General features: G+C 42.4%; 1 protein-coding gene across 1 annotated transcript in view; it reads right to left on the reverse strand.

The window, feature by feature from the left end:
- ADGRV1 (adhesion G protein-coupled receptor V1) overlaps window positions 1–20,602 on the reverse strand; it is a 373,937-nt gene that overhangs the window by 36,935 nt on the left and 316,400 nt on the right. Inside the window, exon 84 of the mRNA XM_015427126.1 lies at window positions 796–917. Coding sequence (XP_015282612.1) covers window positions 796–917 — 122 coding nt within the window. The remainder of the gene's footprint in view (window positions 1–795; window positions 918–20,602) is intronic.

Raw genomic sequence — 20,602 nt, forward strand, 5'->3', positions numbered from 1 at the left:
ACTCCAGGTTGGGAAATTATTGGAGATTTGAGGGGAGGAGCCTGGAGAGGGTGGGGTTTGAGGAGGGGTGGGACCTCAGACAGGTACAATGCCATAGACTCCACCCTCCAAACCAGCCATTCCCTCCTGGGGAACCATTGTTGCCAATCTCCAGGTGAGGACTGGCGATCACTCAAAATTACAACTGTTCTTCAGGTGGCAGAGATCAGTTCCTCTGGAGAAAATGGTGGACGATGTCATTATACCTTGCTGAGGTCGCCACAGCAAATTGACACTGAGTGCCAAAGGCCGGGGCACCTGCCCAGAGCCTCTTTCTAGAGCTCATTGTATTTATTTCCACAATGAGCCTTATTCCTAGTAAACAAACAAACAAACAACAATCATACACTCAGGTTGCCAACCTCCAGATGCGCCTGGAGATTTCCCAAAATTACAACTGATCTCCAGAATACAGAGATCAATTCTCCTGGAGAGCATGGCTGCCTTGGAGAGTGAATTTTATGGCATTATATCTCACTGAGCTCTCTCTCCTTCCAAATCTCCAGGAATTTCCCAACCTGGAGTTGGGCAACCTTACACAACACATCACACCACTGGATGTGCTGTTTTTTCCTCATAAACTTAAACTGCATTTATTAGAATCACAATACAGTTAACTAAACATTGTTGTTTTATATCTGTAGATATCAAAAGCTGATCTGCCCAGACTTTTTGTTCTAAGTTTGCAGCATTAGGCATGCTGAAAACAGTTCAAGCACTTTGATTTTCAGTAAGGAAGAGAGACAAGGTACATACCTGCAGGCAGTTGAAAATGACAAAGAAGACCAATATCCATAGATGCCTGTAAGCCATGTGCAGTCCTCCCCAGAACCATGTAATGGAAATGAGGCCAAAGAGGTATAAAATCAGGGGGATCTCTAGAAACCATAATAACAGGGATGTGTGTGAGTAGATACGGTTGTAAAAACAGCAGCCAGCTTTATTCATTTATAAAACGTTTCACGTTCTCATATCAGACTATTTTATGCATAAATTTGAAGGTAGTGATAACTAAGCACATTCCTGAATATGACTGTTCCGGCACTTTTAAGAGAGGGGGGGGCAGGAGAGCTAGAGCACCATCTGCTGACCAATTCATCCAAAAGGCTGGAGAGCAGATATGAAGAGGCATTTCTGCTAGCAAGTTGTTGTTGTTCAGTCGCACAGTCGAGTCCGACTCTTTGCAACCCCATGGACCAGATCACGCCAGGCTAGCAAGTAGTGGGAAGCAAAGAGATACACTAATGATACAGTGCATTTGTTGGTGTGTGTGTATGTGTGAAAGAGAGGGTGGGGAGAAAGTGTGTTTTAGCCTCTGCAAAAATAGTAAAGGGGGGGAGAGGGAGGGAGGGAGGGAGAAAGCGTGTTTTAGCCTCCGCAAAAATAGTGAAGGGACCAAGTGTAAGACATGCTGAACCAGCAAATTCCAAAGAAGCTTTCCAAAGCCGTCAAGAGCTGATGACGGCATGGCCAGATTTTGTCCAGAAAACAAAAATCCAAATAAAACAAGTCACATTCAGATGAGCAAATGACATTTCTTAAATTGAATTTTAAAAAAATGAAGCCAAGTAATACCAGGTTGATCTTTGATATTGACATTGCTCACAATGAATTTCAAAGTCTGTATTTGCTCAGGTTTGTACATTTCAAATGGTGCAAGTGTTCTGCAAAACACTGACCTTTTGCCACCTTGAATTAACACTAGTTCAGCAAAACTGACAAACAAGCAAAGAAAACTGCACTACAATTGTAAACAGGATTGCATCCTTCTGTGGCTTCATAGGGTGCAACTGTTCAGGATTGCCCTGTAAGCACGAGGACGGCAGAAGCTGATCCAGCCTTCCAAGCTCCTGTAACCACCCTTGACGCAAAAGATAAATCATCTCTATTGAGCTAATAGCATGGAGAGCTTCTAAAAAGGCAAGCAGGAGTTGCTTCAAGGGTTTAAGTGTAATTGCTTTCATCATCATCATGGCAATGGTATCTGTTAAAAAAAATCAATGTTTATTCTGTTCACAAGTCAGGAACTGCTTGAAACAGAACAAATGTAGGCAAGTGGTATGCTCTACAGGTTCCTCCACCTAGGCTCTTATTGAGCACCAGAAGGATTTCAAACCTGATTTTAATAAGTGCAAGATTAAATTGATGGTATCACATTGTGCCTCATGCAACGAGGCATGGCGGCCATTCAGCTGTTCTTCACCAGGCTTATACTGCAGATTCAACAGCCTTATCATGTAAACTCAGTGGCAACCAAGATTCTTGAAAACAACCCTAGTTAACATAATGTATGTTATGACCCTGTTTATAAGTGGACTGTAATAGCAGAGTGGAATGTACAGTCACAACTTAAGAAGATTAATGACAGAGAACCCAATACCCAAGTAGCAACACTCCATATCACAGATTCTCTGCTTCAGTGCTGTAGGAGACATCCTTTCTGCCTGGCTACTCACTGCCGGAATTCATGGCAGGAAGCATGGAAACTGCCAGATGACACCCAAGTGTCCTGCTGTGAACGTCAACTTTTGAAGGTTGTGTGATACGTACTTTATGCTGACTCAGACCTTTGATCCATCTAGCCTGCTAGAGTTTACCCTGACTGATAGTATGTCTCCAAGGTTTTAGATAGATGTTTGGTTCATGCTAATGAGAGAAATCTTCAACTGGACTTGGTCAGGTTTAAATATGAAACTTTATCTAAACCATATTTTACTGCCATCTTTGCTGAAAATTGCCTGTACTGACTAGATCGCTGAAATCTCAGAATCTTAACCTGGCCGGGATGTTGCACTAGATGGACCAATGATCTAATCCAGCAGGGCTCTTCTTATGTTCATTTGATCCAAATCCCTATTTGCTAGCAGCCTGTTTGCCAATCTACTCAATTTCCTTCATCTGGAGTCCATCACACAAGGGGAACAAGTTGAGGATTCCAGACGTCTCTGATCACCATATTGGGGACTCCCACTTTGAAATGTTAATCCATATGACTTCATCATGTGTAATGCCTTCTTGGGAGGGAAATTGAGAATTTTTGCCAATAAAGGAGTATTCTCTGTATAAAGACATCAAACAGAACTATCCTAAACAGGTCAATTATACTTAGGATTGCATTCTACAATTAAGAAGGGTACATCTGCCCATCAATCTCCAATTTTGATATATTTATTTCCTTCACTATGTTTTCCCCTGGAATTAACCCAAACAAATGGTAACCATATAAACTAAGCTTGTTATTCCTTTTTGGTCCTTGAATCTGTTAAACATCTTCCTTACATTGTATGCTAATTTGCTGCTCATCCTCTACTTATATATATGGACTGGTAACTTCCATTTCAGTGTATCTGAAGAAGAGTGCATGCACACGAAAGCTTATACCTTGAATAAAACTTTGTTGGTCTTAAAGGTGCCACTGGACTCGAATTTAGTTCTGCTGCTTCAAACCAACATGGCTACCCACCTGAGTCTATCTTTAGGATTGCTGACAAGTTCATTTCTCTTTCTGCCTCCTAAGTCTCTCTTCCTGATGCCCAGGTAAATTGTATGTTTACCTGGAGCAGCTGGAACACAGATAGCATGAGACTGACACTATTATGAAAACTTTTAAAATTGCCTGTATACAAGGAACTCCTGCCAAACTGAAAATTTTGAGAACCCCATCTTATATCCCAATTTACTTAAGGCATTTGCCTAAAGAACTTTGTATTTGTAATGACTTTTATCTTATTTTAAAAATATTTTCTTATGTTTATATACTATGTGAATTTTAATTTCCTTTAAAATAAGCCAGCTTTTCTTTTCAGTTGCAATACCAACTGTCTACTGACCTTACCACTTTGTGCCATGTTTCTGATACACAGTATTGATCAACAGATAATGGGGAAGAGATTGTAAGGAGATTTAAGTAATTTCTGGCAACCTGGTAACAACCAGAGTGATACCAGAACTATCCAATTTGTGAGGTTTTGCACTGGGGGCGGAGGGAATGGCTCACATTCAAGTAAGAAGACGAGAAGAGGAGAAAAGCAGCTTCTATGATAACTGCCACCCTTATCTAATGAGCTGGTTACTCCTAAGGCAATCTTCAGTACAGCTTTCTGAAATTCATCTTTGCATGACTTCCATTGCTTTATGGTAAACCCTTTTAGCATATAAGGATCATTGTAAGAGTACTATTCATTTAATATAGCCCACATTCTCATCATACGAGCTCCCAAGGAGGCCACCACTCAGGGATCCTGTACTTGTGGAGGCAGCTTTCTTCACCTTTCCCTTCCCAAGGCACCTCCAATGAGTCCTGGAAATTTGATTCTAGGACTTCATGGCATTTTCATGGGCAAAATGCCACGCAACATGGAGGGCTGCAGTTAGGAGGACTGGGGAAAGAAAAAGGTAGGAAAGATCTGCCTCTGCATACACAATTTGTACAATATCTGTGCCACAATGAAAACACATGCATGAGTGGCCATCTAATTGAAAAGAGGTTCTTGCAAGTGAAGAAGCATCATGACTAGGAGAATGCAAAGAAAAAAAATATTTGTTATTATTCGGATTTTGGATTCTCTGATCCGAATACATTTAGCATACCCCAATATCCCCAAATATCAAGATCAGTATGGACCCTATTTGGGAAATATCTGGGATTCCTGAATCTATTCGGCTCCATTATACCCTATGGGGCCACTGTAGTCAATGGCAAATTTCTCCTAGGGTGTATTCAGGGGCCTGGGGGGGGGGGGGGGGCGGGGGTTGGGGGTCGGGGACAAATGCACCAAATTTGCAGTGTAGCTGCTGGAGTCTCTGCCCAAAAGAACCCCCAAGTCTCAAAAAGATGGACCAGGGGGTCCAATTCTAGAGGCACTCAAAAAGGGCGCCCCCATCCCACCATTGTTTCCAATAGCTTGTGCTATTTTCCAATGGTGGGGAAAATAGCACAAGCCCAGCAAAGAAGAGAATCTCCCAAAGAATCTCTGCAGTAGAAAGTGAAGTTTTTTGGGGGGGGTATTGTTTGCTATGCCAGCAGCAGAACCCTGAAGAACCAGTGCCACTGTGGCACTGCCAAGAAACCAAATGGACTAAGGTTAAATGTGAGAATATCAGAAGTACAAACTGAAGGGCAGCATTTCTCCAAGGAACCCCCCCCCCCGGCCCCTGAATATACTCTAGGAGAGATTTGCCATTGACTACAATGGCCCCATAGGGTATAATGGAGCCGAATAAATTTGGGAATCCTATATCTATTTGGGATTCTCTAATTGGCTGCCAAATACACATTAGAGAATCACATTTGGCTAAATATGTGCTCGAATAATGTCAATAAAGCCTTATTCAGGTATATATTTGGCTCAGCTTCTGCCAAATGCACACCCTTAATAATCACCTGGCTCTTCCTTCATGGCATAACCCACTAGGACTGCCCCCTGCCCCTGCCCAACTGAAATGAATGGGCACCATGTAAAATAAAGGATGTATTTATTTTTGCCTAGTTTCCCTTCATTTCAATGAGAACAAAGCCAGAGATGTTTTCCATGAATGTGCATTTTCCATCACAGAGCAGCTATTAGTGAACTATTTCAGACTTGAAGTTAGCATGCAAACATTTTTCTTGCATTTTTGTCTTTAAATGTGACTGCTTTATAGTGCCAATTATGCTTTTAATGAACCTCAGCTATTGTCCTGTGAAATAAGAAATTAATACAACACACTGAAAGCAATTATGATGCACTAGTGTGTAAAAGCTTCTTTTAAAAAAATAATTGAACTTACAGAGCAAAACAATATTGAAAAATGTGACCTGTCTTTTTCATAATAGCTATTTTTTGCGGGTGGGGGATATTGAAATTATTATACCTAGATATAACAGGAAAGATGGATTAATAAAATAAAATCTGACACAATTTTAAAATAAGGCATACTAGTTCAGTGGCAGAGCAGGTGCCTTTCACAGGTCCTCACATCACCTGTTAAACTCCTGGGGAGTGGTGAAAGATCCATGTTTCTGAGAGCTGCTGCTAATCTGACCATGGGCCAGATAGACCCATAGGTCAACTCAACATAAAGAATTTCCTTATATGCCACATGCTATGCATGTAATTGCTCTCAATGCGGTTTTAAATGAGACATTTTAGGGAAACTGGATGGTCTCTTGGATAGTGAGAACATGGTGGCAAACATGTTTTGACAGGCAAACATTGTTTTTGACAGCTGTGATAGCTCTCAAGATGAGCCTCATCTTGTCCTTCCTGTTCATCACCTGACTTTAGCACCAAACAGAAGAGAACACCTCTAGGAGACCATGAATATGTGGCGGAATTTATATCTGATTAGGGCACTTCTTAAAATCTCTTGCTTTTGTCTGTGTGCGCTCCATGTGCAAAAAGTATTTATATTTTTAAAATATTTTCGGGGGAGGGAGCATTTTTATGATACAGGGTGGTTGTGGTAGAAAACTATGACTCCCATAGGGATGTACAAAAGTGTACAAAAAGATGTACCAACTGGTGTAGATCCAGACATACTGGCAGCCTTTAACACTGAACAGAAAGACACAAGTGAGTGCCAAATGGGGGGGAGGGAAAATCCAATGTTTATTTTTAAATAATCTCCTGGTTTTGTTCATTCTTCATTAAACAATTAGTGTTGGAGTGGGGCTAGGTGGTGTCGAGCAGTGAAGGGTTTAATATACACTATGTACAGCTGTCTGTACGCATGGAAGGTAATTTGGCAAACAGACTTGAGCTGCTGTAAGCAACCAAAACTGCCCATTGAATGACTGTCAACCACATGCATGTAAATAGATCTAACAGGATCTAATGCACACAGGTGTGTAATAATGTTCACAGGTTCCTTCAATTACTGGCAAATTATTTATTTAAAAAATTTAATTGTTGCATTGTACTAAAATGTTACATTTAGGTCTCGAGCGGTGAATGGTATAATTAAAAGATACTGGAGGTGTGCTGAGCTTCCTGTTTTGGTCCATTCATTTGAAAGTATGGTCCCTGCTTTATTGTACTGCAGCTTTGTCATTAAGAATAGCTTCAGTATGAAGTGCCTAACTTATTAATACCATGCTGAAACTCAGCCAGTTTTCATTGTTCAATAGTTGACTGAGTGTACCTCACTGACATTTGGTCCTGGCAATCCAGAATATTTTGAACAAACAAGGCCCTGAGAAGAAGAACAAATAAAAATTTCCTGGGCAGTTGTGAGGATGCCATACAATAAATGCATTTTTAAATACAGTGTCTTGTGCATCTCTCTCTCTCTCTCTCTCTCTCTCTCTCTCTCTCTCTCTCTCTCTCTCTCTCTCTCTCTCTCTCTCAGCACATTGTATAAAAATGAGTTTGCCAATAAGGTGTGGCTAAAAACAGACCTAAGAACAAAACAGACTCTGATTTGCAGGTTGTGTGAGCAGAATGGCATAGGTGGGAAATACAGCACAAGTCCTCAGGTGAACTTAAGTGCCATTGCTGGGACCACGTTAGATTATCTCGTGAAAACATAAAACCATTAGCTCTTTCTTACATATACAGATGTGGTGGGGCTTGTTTAACTTTATATCAGTCTTTCTCTGTGTTAGGAGGATCTATATTGTCATCTGAATTGTGTGTGTGTGGTCTGTGAAAACTATTATGAAAACTCTTTTCCTACATCTGAAGAAACTGCTGAAAATTAGAACTGGGGCTGACATTACATGTCTATTGTAAAGTCAAGAAACACTGAGATCTGATTGTAAATCAACCTGCCTGCATGACTGTTGACCAGCTCTGAACCTGATGTTAGCTGAGTCCAAACACTGGGGTGGAAGATGGGTACATATTATGGGGCCCATAAGAAGTCCAAAGGTGCCCCATTGGAGCCGAAAGCCTGTTACCATGATATGGCATATTTCTGTCCAGGGCTCTTTTTGTAGAAAAAGCCCAGCAGGAACTCATTAGCATAATAGGCCACACCCAACAGCAGGACCTCATTAGCATATTGGGCCACACCCCTGACAGCACAGCTCATTAACACATTAGGCCGTACCCCCATGTTACCAGAAGTGTGGTTATCCAGCCACACCCACCTTTTGCTTGTTATTCTGTTTACCTTGTCTGTTGTCAAAACCCAGGGCCTTTTTTTGTAGCAGGAACTCCTTTGCATGTTAGGCCACACATCCCTAATGTAGCCAATCCTAATGAGTTTCTGCTGTTGGGTGTGGCCTATTATGCTAATGAGTTCCTGCTGGGCTTGGCCAACTTGGGAGCCAGCCGGAACTCCGTTCCTGTGCGTTCCTGCCCCAAAATAGCCCTGTTTCTGTCGTTTCATTCATAAAGCAGATAATTATTCCTTTAATATCTCATGAAAATGTTAGCCTAGGAGAGGGTGTGTGTGTGACAGTTACAAATTGATATCGGGTCCAGAGAAATATAACTTTGGCCAACAACATATTCAGAACTGCCTCTTTTGTGAACACATCTACACCAAGAGCGGAGAGGAGTGAAAAGCATGTTAAATGGCACCTGTGAATTTGGTATGCTCTAACTGATCTCATTAGCCTTCTAGATACATCTGCCAACTCGACCCTCATTTTTATTGCACACTACAGGATCCTGGGAGCAAGTAACAGAATACTGAATTTATAGAACAGAGAGGCAGTATGGTGTGGTGGTTAGACAGACTAGGCTCTGGGAGGCTCCAATCCTGACTCTGTCATGGATGTTTGTGATAATTATGTACCCTGGGCCAGTCATATACTCTCAGACTAAGCTACCTCACAGGGTTGTTTTGAGGATAAAATGGCAGAGAGGAGAAGGATATAAGGTGCTGTGGGTCCCCAAAGGTACATATAAATGATGTAAATAAATAAATGGCAGGTCAGATTATAATTTTATACTCTTAGTCTTTTATAAGGATTATAGGCTAATGCTAGATCAACTCATGTTTGCTAATGGAAATACATGCCTTAAACCAGCCCAGGTTTAAGCATAATTGTGTCACATTGATTGTAGTGGGAGAATTCAGCATAAGAGTAAACTGCTTCTATTTAAATCAATGGTACTTCATAATTATTAAGTTTGGCTGGATCATTCAATGAATATTGAGTACTATTTGATGTTCACTATTATCTGTATTAGAAATCCCATGCTCACACTGTTGTCCAAACCAATATGGCTCTATTTTATTGGCTGGATGTGGAATACTCAAGAATGAAGGTGGGCTGGCTCAAGGAATTTAGGGCAGGGTTTGTCACAACACTTGCTGGCTAATCAAGGAAAGAGCTATGGTATGCAAACTTTGAAAAGATTCCTATAGATAAAACCCAACCCAAAACAGCCAATGTATAATGGCTATTATATTGTACAATCAGGGGGCCTACAAGGGCTTGTGGGGGCTTCTGATTTCCCCCTCTCCCACTATTTCTTCTTTCTCGGAATCCCTGAGAGTCCCATAGCCTCTCCTCTTTTCCTGCTTCCTTTTCTCCTTTCCACCCACCAGCCATATCTGCCCCGGTGTTCAGTTCTCCCTCATTTCCTCCCTGTATCAGCCTCTCCTTGGGAAATCTCTAGCTGAACGGTGTGGTGCCAGTCACTGGGCTGGGTCCTGTTGCATGATGCTGGCTGAGCTGGGCCTAGCTGTGGAGTACCAGCCATGCTGGGTCCAGTTTCACAGTAACAAACTTGCAAGGTCTTTCAGGGGTCACTTCACTTTCCCAAAGACCCCTCTCTGCACACTGTGTCCTCTTTCTCTCCTCCTGGCAGCCTCCATCTCATCAACTTTCTTTGCTTCCTTCTCTCCTTTCCACCCACTCACCAACCTACCTTTTATCTGCCTCTCATCTTCAGCTATATTTCTGATTTATTTACTTCATTTATACCACACCTTTCTCCCCAATTGGGACCCCCCCCAAAAAAATTTCTTTTTCTCCTCACCTTCATTTTATCCTCACAACAACCCTGTGAAGTAGGTTAGGCTGAGTGTGTGTGGCTGGCCCAATGTCATCCAGTGATCTTTGACAGCAAAACAGGGATATGAACCTGAGTCTCCCAGATCATAATCTGAAACTCTAACCACTATACCACACTGGGCTTCATGGGGTGGCTAGTGGTGAGTAGTAGCAAGTAGCCAGGCCAGGGTGAGTAGTGCAAGTTGGATTGTTGCAAGCCACCTGGTGGTTGCTGGTGGGCCTAGCCCTGATGATGCTTAAACAGCCCTGGAAAGGGCCCTGCCCCCTCCCTCTGCTTTTTACTGACTGAAACTAAGGCTTGAATCCTGGCAATACAATTGTAGCTGCCTGACAGCAGCCAGTGAGACCAGTTATTTCTTAAAGCTACAGCTGTTGCTTCTGTAATTTTGGAGGGTTTTAACCCTCCAATTAATTTTTTTAAAAGATTTCAATTTTTTCTGCAAACCTGTAGAAAGAGCTCTCATGTCTGTCCATAGCTCCAGTCTCTGGATTTCAGTATCCACAGATGGGGCCATGTTGAGAATTATATTGCTATTTTGATCCAATCAAGTACCCAGAGCTATAATCTAGGCAAAGGGCTGCCTTCATTATCTTCAAACAGGCCGATCAAATTCTTGTGTACCAGCTGTCACTCAAACAAGCCAATCAGGCCTGTTTCTCATCTTCAATTCCTTCAATTCAATTGCTAATGCTAACCTAGTAAGCCCACAAAAGTCAGCTTCAGGTTTTCTACTGTGCACAGTCCCTGTGGCTCCCTCCTCCATGCCAAACGTGCCTGCACTCTTGCTTGCTGCGTGCCCTGGCTTCTGAAAGCAGATCACATGCTGATCACACCCAGCCTCACTCTTTGAATTTATTGCCTGGAATAACAGCTGGAACTTCTGCTTGGCTTCCCCACCCCCTTCTGTATGAAGTGCTCTTCCTTGAACTTTCAAGTCTTTTTATGAAACTCTTAAAGCAACTTTTTAAGAAACTCTTAAAGGCTTCTAAGAACCTGACAGCCGTTATGAACCAAATAAAATATATCTTAATTAAGTAATTTATTCTTAAAATTAAGGCTTCCAGAAAGAACCAAACTATGTATAAAACACACATGTATATACTTGCAGGCAACGCTCCCTCTAAGCTGTGGAGTCCTGTGAGCAAAAAGTCTACTTTCTGAGCGACTGGCATTAAAGTTGTGAGCGAGCAGTTTGGTTCCTGTACAAATTAGTTTGCTCTGGAGCCCTCCTTCCTGAGCTAAGACAAAAATGTGTGAGCTGGAGACTAAAGAACTGCGAGCTATCTCACACTGACTCAGCTTAGAGGGAACACTGCTTGTAGGCAAAGGCCATCCTAAAACAAGGAAAGACACTTACACAGAGAGGAGGGTAAGGAAGTGGTAACATGTGCATAGGGTTGCCAGCTCTGGGTTGGGAAATACCTGGCGTTTTAAGGGGTGGGGTTTGGGGAGGGGAGGGATGTTAGTGTGGTGAAATGCCAATGAGTCCACCCTCCAAAGCAACCAGGGGAACTGATCTCGATCATCTGCAGATCAGCTGTAATGGCGAGAGATCTCCAGGTGCCAACTGGAGGGGTTTAACCCTATGTGTGGGTGGGATGGGGCAAGGGATTAAGCCCTGGCATAGTGACGAAGGGAATCAGCTGTGATCTGGAAGGTCACCGGTTCAAATTTCACTTCAGCTAAGGACTGCCGGACAACAGTTACACACAGTCTCAGCTAAGAATCAAGAGACTCTTAAGGGGACAATGGCCAGTACCTCTGGCCCTGGCATAGTGAGGAAGGGAATCAGCTGTGATCTGGAAGGTCACCGGTTCAAATTTCACTTCAGTCATAAACCCATTAGATGGCTGTAGGCACGCCAGTCTCTCTCAGGACCCCCAACATGGGGATGATAATGGTCTAACTTTACACAGGCTGTTGTAAGGATTAATGTCCCAATGCATGTGAAATGCTTTGAACTATGAAAGCACCAACATAAATTGCATATAATGTTACTCACCATCCTTTAAATGTGAATAGCTCTATGTTAGTTTAATTCAATGGGTCAGAAAGCACCTGTAGAAATTGTTTAAATAGTAAGTACACAGTCCTTTGTTGCTTGAGAAAAAGGCTATAGATTGCCCTCAACAGAAAAACAAATAAATCAAGGGCCTAATGCGCAGCCACAGGCATTTCCAATGTTTGAATTTCTTCTGTAACATCAGCATATTGTGCCCACTCTCCTTCTGCCTGTGGTATTTACATTTCCCCCCTAAAAAAGTCAATAGAGAGTAATTAAAATTTTGTTTTAATAATCCCTTGAATTTCTCTGTAAATATTGGCTTTGCTTCCTCCCTGATAGATTGTAAAGATGACATTATTTTTTATCTTCTGTTTAGGCTTAAAGATCTATTGTAAATTATGGACAAAAGATTTTGAAATATGCTATTTATAGCTAAGGCTGGCAGGACAGAAATGGAACTGTACTGTGATGTTTTTATGAGACAGTTAAAAATTTAGGGCAAGGTCCTGCAGAGCAGAGATTTAAGAACCTGCGCTCCTTGAAATAATGGATCCTATAAATGTTCAGTTCTGGCTGGATCTTGTCCTACAAAAATACATACTGATAAAGGACACTGTTATCAAATGATTAGTGTAAAAGAGTATGCTTTTTTAAAACAATAGTGCAAAGTAATACATTTCATTTAGCATCCGTAGAGATGGCAAAGTTCAGATTAGTAGCATTTAGTTGAGGTACCCAATGTGAAGACAGAAAAGCTTCACATGAAAAGAGGGTTGCTGGGCTGTACCTAGCAAATGGGTGGGAGCTTGGGGGGGGCGGGGTTGTTACATGGGAGGGCACATGGCATCATGTGTGTCATGACAACACTTTTTGGGGGCGAAAACTGTAAATGAAAGCAAATAGTTCTGGAAATCACACGAAATTCTTTGGTTCTGCCATATTGTTTCTGACCATTCTTAGAGCTACCCACTGTCACTTCCGGGTTTCCCCTCAAAGTGATGTCATGAAACATGTACCACTGATGGTTTTTATTTTTCTCTCACTGCCCCTTGAAGTGGTAGGGGGCCACATGAATTACCAGTGGGAGGTAACCATAGGTAGAACTCTCATTTTCTATTAAAATGAACTTGACTGAAATGTCTGAACAAAATGGCTACATTCAGATGCTGCAACAAGCCTCTATTTGTTCATGACCGGTACAAATACAGCTTGCCTAGTGTGCATATGTGCTCCCTTCTCATGCACAGAGCACAAAAAACGGCTTCCTGTTTTGAGAAAGCCTTCCATCAAACTGGATTGTTTCCTTTTCCCAAATCAGGATTCTAAACTGGGATGGTTTAGAATCCTGGTTTGTGGGATGAAAACACAATCATATTTGCCAATATGCTTGCATTGGGACTTGACAGGAAACTAAAGGCTCCCCAGTACGGGAAGTTTTCAATCAAATGTTGCACAAAAGAACGGAAGACAGGAGAGCAAGAGGGCGCATGAAAGCAAACAATTTTGTGCACTCTGAATGCAACCAATGGTTGAGCAAACACTGAAGAACAACACATTCTGATTGGTTGGCCATGTACCCATGTTTTCAGACTATGTTTAGTTACATAACAGATAATGAATCAAAGCAAGAGACGAAAACAAATCATTACATTCCCTAAGGGGTTTGACAATGCTTCAATCGCTTTAAAATGTGACTAGTATTATTTCTATGATTGTGTTGTTGTTTTTAAATCCCCGGAGGGATATTTTTTATTATTTTTATAAGACTACAAAACTACAAAGAAATATAAGGGAAGGGGATTACATCTAAGGATAAAGGATAGATAACCACACTATACTAAAAACCCAAGAGGAGGAGATCATATCCGAGTTAATCTAAGTGTTATTAATAAGAGTACAACAATATACTTGTAGAGTTCTTGTTTGTCTCGGCTTCAATGTTAGTATGTTAGTTGTTGTGAGAGAACTTTCTGAGCATCTTCTTGTTATTTGCTTCAAAAGGCAATTTTCAGAGTCCTTCTGCCTTTACTTTGGTTTTCTATCTCTGAAATCATATGTAACTTTCATTGCGCCTGCTCCCGTCTCTACAGCAGAGTCCTCATCCGTTCCAGAGGTAGCAGAGTCACTTGATTTCGATTCTTCATCTTTGGATTCTTCCTCCAATCCCAACTGACGTCTCAAAAATTCTTTGGCTTTAAAAATGGAGTCAATCTTTTCTCTTTTGTTGTTGATTTTAAAGATGACACCCTCTGGGATCGCCCACCTGTACGAAATTCCACTGGTTTGAAGAAAGGAAATTAAGTCCTTGTAGCTTTTCCTCTTTTGACAAATTTCAAATGGAATGTCTTTAAAAGTTTTAATGTTTATATTCCCCATTTTCAGTGGAGTTGCTGAAGTCGCTTTTAAAATAGCATCTCTGGTCTGTCTTCTTGAGAATCTCACCACAATTTCTCCAGGCAGGCTATTTTTTTAATATAGTTGGAGTATGCCCTATAAGCAGTCTCCATCTCTTTTACTACTTCATCCGCTGTTGAGCCTATTGCTGGAGCAATAGTTAATACCATTGAGTTGCTCCATCACCGGCTTGAGCATATCCGCTAACAGTTTCATGACGTCTGCTCCCTCTTCCGGTTTTGGGCTCTGACTACCCGTCGGTTTAGCTTTAAACTTTCTTTGTGAGGCCGCCACTTTATACGATTGTTTACAGTTTCAAACCGCTTCTCACGGACTCGAAAAATTGTCACCTCGATGTCAGCGCTCAAGTATCTCAAAACAAAACCGCTGCTCATTTCCCCCCCTGCCCCCTGTTACGCTTATCTGTCCATTCGCATAAGAGGCGTCCCTCTTTGCACTCTGCTTTTCCCACGGGTGGTGGTGGTTCACTTTTAAAAGATTCCGTTTATTTTGAACTCACGTTCATTGTTGGTCATTTCTCTGACCTCGCTCACAGTAATCGATATTCCGCTTGATCTCCAGTGCTTGTCCCAGTCGAATCAGCTTGTGCCCTAGGGCCACACAGCGGCAGGACCGTCAGGGCGGAGGGGAGCCTCAATTCTCCGGCATTTAGCCGTCGAAGAGGCTGCCCCTCAAAAGCCCTATGGCCTGGAGCTTATCACAAAGGCTCCGTGTGGGTGCTACTTGAGGTAGCACCCCTCCATACTGCTGGTGTGCAAGTCGCTCCCCTGAGGTCCGAGGAGAATGACCGCCACCGCTGATCCACAGACCGGAAGCCATTATTTCTCTGATTGTTCATGGGGAATTTTTTTGCCATCCTATGCTGTATCACTTGACTGCCTGAACATGTTTAACCTCTGCAATACAGCTGTTCTCTTTTTCTCTCACTCTAACCAATTACCCAAGAGGAGGTAAAATGTGAGCCCCTAAGAGTACAGTGTGTTTGTTATCACTTCAGCTGAGATTTGTGCGCATTATACAAAATAAGTCAATCTGCACACTGCAAACAGCAGGTGGTGGCTGCCTTAATTTGAATTTTGCCCCATCAACAGATCTCCCTTCATGTAGCAAACCAGCACATTAAGAAGAGGGCTATATACTCAGCCTTTCTTCCTGAAGATAACTTTTGCTACATACAGGAAGAATACATTCCTGAAAAGGTATAGAACAGGATTCTATTATATCACCCTGTTTCTTACACAGAATGCTCATGTAATGAGAATTTATTAAAAAAAAACAAAAAAAACTTCGGCACCAACCAGTTACTGTGGGACATTTTAAAGTCCAAGTGGGACAGACTTAATCATTCTCCCATGGAAGCTATTTAAGGTCTATTTTTAGCTGCTTCTTTTATGCCTGTTTTGTTGGCTTTCTAGTTAGAAGCTAAATCTTTACAGCTGGGCAAGTTAAGAGGGGAAGATACCTTGGAAATCTAGTAAATCATTCTGGGAAGAAACAGTGAGATGACGAGATCCTTCGGGAAATTTTGACTTTTCTCACATGATGATGCAGTAGCAACATAAAGGAAGGAAGTGGTAAGTCAGACACAGGAAGAATGTTAGTCCAAAACTGCAGATACTTTCAGTATAGAGAGGCCAGCCAAGAACAATGGTCAAACTGGTGTCACAGAGATCCATGCATGAAAAATTAGGCACCTACAGAGAATTTCCATGCACATTCACTACCCCACCCACCCACCCCAGTCCAGTGAAGGCATCCCACAAGTTCAAACAAGGCTCCCCTTTTATGGGCTGCAGAAGGAAGAGACCTGTGTGCTCCTTGAGATGAATAAAGCTGCCAATGACAGAGACATGCAAGATTCTGTACTGTGGTGATTACATGTGACTCCATTGCAGTTTCATGATCAAATCAAGGAGTTCTGAGTACTTCAACACAGCTGAACTGTTATGTTTCTAGACCACCACTCTTACGACAGTCATTGAGGTGTTGTCCCTGAATGTCTCAGTACTTGTTTTCCTATATTTCCCATAATATTCTTCATTCTTGTGGAAGTATAGGACAGGATACTTAAATTTCCCCCCCCCCCCTTTTAAAAAAAAGCTAAATTTCCACAATAGCAAACAAAATTTGCAATGCAATACGAAATGTGCATCTTGAGGTAAGATTGTGAAGCAGCTGATTTTACCTCTTAAATGAAAAGAGGACAGCAATGAATTGCTGCCTGCAGTATGCACATTCATCTCATTTTCACCTCTAATAAACAGGTTTAGCTGTTTTTTGCATTGTTTCAAAAACCTGTGAAACTTGTTTGAGTTGAGACAACAGTGGAACAAAAGACATATCTGTACACATGATGTAAAATTAACCCTCTCATAACCCATTCGCCTCACTGAAAAACGACTCTCTCTCCCCAGCCTAAGTCCATGGGTACAATGGCACACATTGAACATGACATGTCATTTTTTCATGTTTTCCACAAATTAAAAGGGCAAGGGGCTCTGCAAGTAAAGCCCACAGAGATCAGGGAAATTCCAAGAACATCTGGAAGTTGCAGTGTTGTACTACACCAGTCCCTCCTCAGGGCAAAAATGACAGGGGGGGTATCTCCTTTCTCCCTCCCCCACTATTTCCTCTTTCCCTTCCATGAAAGCCCCCATAGCCCTCTCATTTTCTGCTGCTTTTTCTCCTTTTCACCCATCAGCCAACTTACTTTTATCTACCCCCATGTCTTTAGCTTTCCCTCCTTCCTTCTCCACGGCAGCCTCTAACTGGGAAAACTATGGACTAGTTGTGTGGTGGGCAACCTACAAGACCTTGAGGGGGTCATCTTGCTTTCCCATAGATCCACCTTCCCCACACTATTTCATTTTCCCCTTCTCCTGGAAGCCACTTTCACGGCTTCCTTCTTTCCTTCCCATCAACCGATTAACCTATTTTTATCTGCCCCCCCCACCTTCAGTGATATTTATTATTTACTTTGCTTTTACCCACATTTCTCCACAGTGGGGACCCGAAGCATCTTTTCTTATTCTCCTCTCATCCATTTAATCCTCACAACAACCCACTGAGTAGGTTAGGCAAAGAATGTGTAACTGGTCCAAGGTCACCCAGTGAGATTCCACAAAAAGAATGGGGATTCATTTCCTTTCCTTTTATCCAATACAAACTCTATGATACATTGATCTTTAACAGTGAATAGTTGTTGTTAATCACTTATTACCCAATAGACAAAAGGAGTAATTTTTTTTTTTTTTGGCGACTGCTAGGGGTGTTTTTGGCTCACTCTTCCACAGCCTGCAGTTCAGCGTCTTAAATGGTCAGAAGACCAACTCCCTCACCAATTCTGTGAGGGACATCATTCCCACCCTGCTTTCTGCTGCTCAAACAGCAAGCACAATTTGCTGGAAAAATACACTTCCCCCCAAATTATCCTTACGGCACAAAAACAGGTATGGTGTGCTCTAAAAGCAGAGCTTTCGTGATCAATTGATTTTACACGATTTCTCACCAAAGCAAACGCTGCATGAAAGCCCAGGGCCTGAATAGTGTCCAGGTTAACACTGAGAGCCAACAGTTTCTCGAAAACAGTCTTAAACCACATTGACCTATAAGAGTCTTCTTTCAGGAGCGTCAGGTAGCCCTTGCTGCTCAAGTACGACTTGCTGAACAGTCTAAATGCTTGTAGCCAAGCCCTTGCCTCAAGGGAAGGTTGGCCCAGTTCTGAACGGAGAGCCACACTGGCCACACAGCGAGGAATGTTTAATCATTTTCACAGAAAATATAGAAGATGGTTAATGTTTTCATTTACTGAGACAATCCTTATGGCCACTCCGTTAAAGAATAATAGGAATGACTTTTAGGCTAAAGACCTGAACAGCACTTGGAACTTAGTTCCCACCTACATTTCGGAAAAAGTTTAATATAATGTCAGTACAGGTTTTTGCTTTTCTCCTTATCAGTGACTGGTGTGGCCCCCATTTTAGATGAGATGCGAAAGGATACCCAAATATGAAAACTCCTTCACATGCTAGGTTTCTTCCCCATTCAGGGTCCATCTGAACACTGAATAATTCCTTTTTTTTTGGTTGAGAAAACAACTACTTTAGTTTTCTGGCAGTTTATTTTCAGAACTTCCTTAATACAATAGTCTGAGAATATTTTTTAACAATCTCTGGCTGCGGTCACACAGAACAGAAGCCACACAAGTGAGATGGAAAACAGGCGGAGTTTCCGGGCGCGATCTCACCAGCACATCTGGGAAGCGTAGCACTCCCGTGGCTCAACCGAGGCTTCCAGCCGAAACTGCGTCGCAAAAAACTAGTACCTCGGAGGTACTACTTTCCGGAAACTGCGGGGCAAGGGCGGGCGTCTGATCACGTTTCCGGTGGCATCCGGCGCCCGCCCATGTCCCCTTGCAAATAAGGTGTGGTTTTTTTGTCCAAGTCTCTGTGGATGCGCACACGCACTCAACGGAGCATGCGCATTTGTCGTGTACAGACAAAAAAAAACAGTTTGCCGCGGCGCACGGTTCTTCGTTGCGCGCCTGCTTATCCTGTGATCGGCACCTCTCCCTTGCCATGGAACCTCCACGGTACCTCCACAGGACCTCCACGGGAGGTCTGATCGCGTAACCGTGCAGTAGTTTGCCCCAGGGCAAACAGCCACACTTCTCCCCCGCAGTTTCCTGCCCGTGTGACCGGGGCCTCTGCAAATTAACTCTTGAGAATGGGGATTTAAACCTGAGTTTCCTATTACGCTAGCTTTCGTGGGGTGGCTGCTGTTAAACAGTAGCATGCAGCTAAGCCTGGGTGAGTCATGTAAATCACATGGTATGTAGTACCCAAGGGCTGCTACCAAGCCTGGCCCTGATGAGTCTTCCCTGGATAGGGTCCTGCCCTCGCCCCCTGCCTTTTACTGACAGAAACCAAGCCTTGAAATCTGGGAATGCTATTATGGTTGCCTAGCAATAGTTACTCTGGGCGTTTGTTTCTTAAAGCTACAGGCATAGTTTCTATTATGGGGGGCGGTTTCCAGGTTTTTCTGCAAACCTGGGGCTTTTTCAGGTTTGTAAAAAGATCTGTCTTGTCTACTCATGACTCCAGTCTCCGCATGTAAGTGTCCTCAGGTTCTGTAATTTTACCCTCCCATGTTTTTCTGCAAACCTGGGACATTTTTCAGGTTTGTAATCTGTCTTGTCTGTTCATGACTCCAGTCTTTGGATTTAAGTATCCACTGATTTGGGCCATGATGAGAATTAGATATATTGTGGTCAGATTTGGAGTACTATGGACTGTGCCGGTGAAGAAATCTGGATAACCAAAATGATTGAAGGGTTGGAGCACCTTTCATATGGATTTTGGGCCTTTTTAGTTCAGGAAAAAGATAACGGCATGATAGTTTATAAAATTATGTGGTAGGAATAGTAGATACTGAACTTTTCCTCTCTTTCTCACAGAACTCACAATGCTGAAAAGGAGGGGACTCAGGACAACACAAAGGAGAAGTACAGCTGCAACCCTAACAACACTTTCCTGAGAATAAGCCCCATTGAATAAAATTGAACTGAGCAGACCTCTTTCAGATTGCTTGGTGCTTCACTCAAACAGTAATTAAGTTGCCAGATTAACTGTCACAGGACACAGCCATTAGTTTACTTGACATCAGACAAAGGGCATTAGTCAAATTCATGGAGGATAAGATCCACCAGTGGTTATTAGTAGAACCCCCATGTTCAGAGGTAGTTACTCCCTGAGTGCTGGGAGGGAACAACAGGGAGAGGTTTTGGCATTGATGAGCTGCTTGTAGCGTTCTGAGGGCATGTAATCATTCACTGTGTAAAACAGGATACTAAATGAGATAGACCCATAGACTGTTCCATCATAGCTGGTCTAGATTCTTATGTAGGGGAAGACAGCGGTTGGGACTCATGTGACTCCTATTCAGACTAAACATTTATATTATTTCTTAAAACGAGCTACAGCCTTTTTAACAAGAAACTGGAAGTAGATTGCTAACGTGACACATCCCAGAAATGAGTGTGGACCTTCTCACATAGGCAGATCTTATGAAAAAACTGCTGGTCTGAATGCACTCTTACTTCTGAATGGTTGGAATTTATAGCCTAGAAACAGAATGTATCTTTCATAAGACTGAGACAAATGTTTTCAAGGGGCGGACCCGCGATACTCGC

Source organism: Gekko japonicus, unplaced genomic scaffold, assembly GCF_001447785.1.
Source record: "Gekko japonicus isolate JY-2015 unplaced genomic scaffold, Gekko_japonicus_V1.1 scaffold573, whole genome shotgun sequence".
Lineage (NCBI taxonomy): Eukaryota > Metazoa > Chordata > Lepidosauria > Squamata > Gekkonidae > Gekko > Gekko japonicus.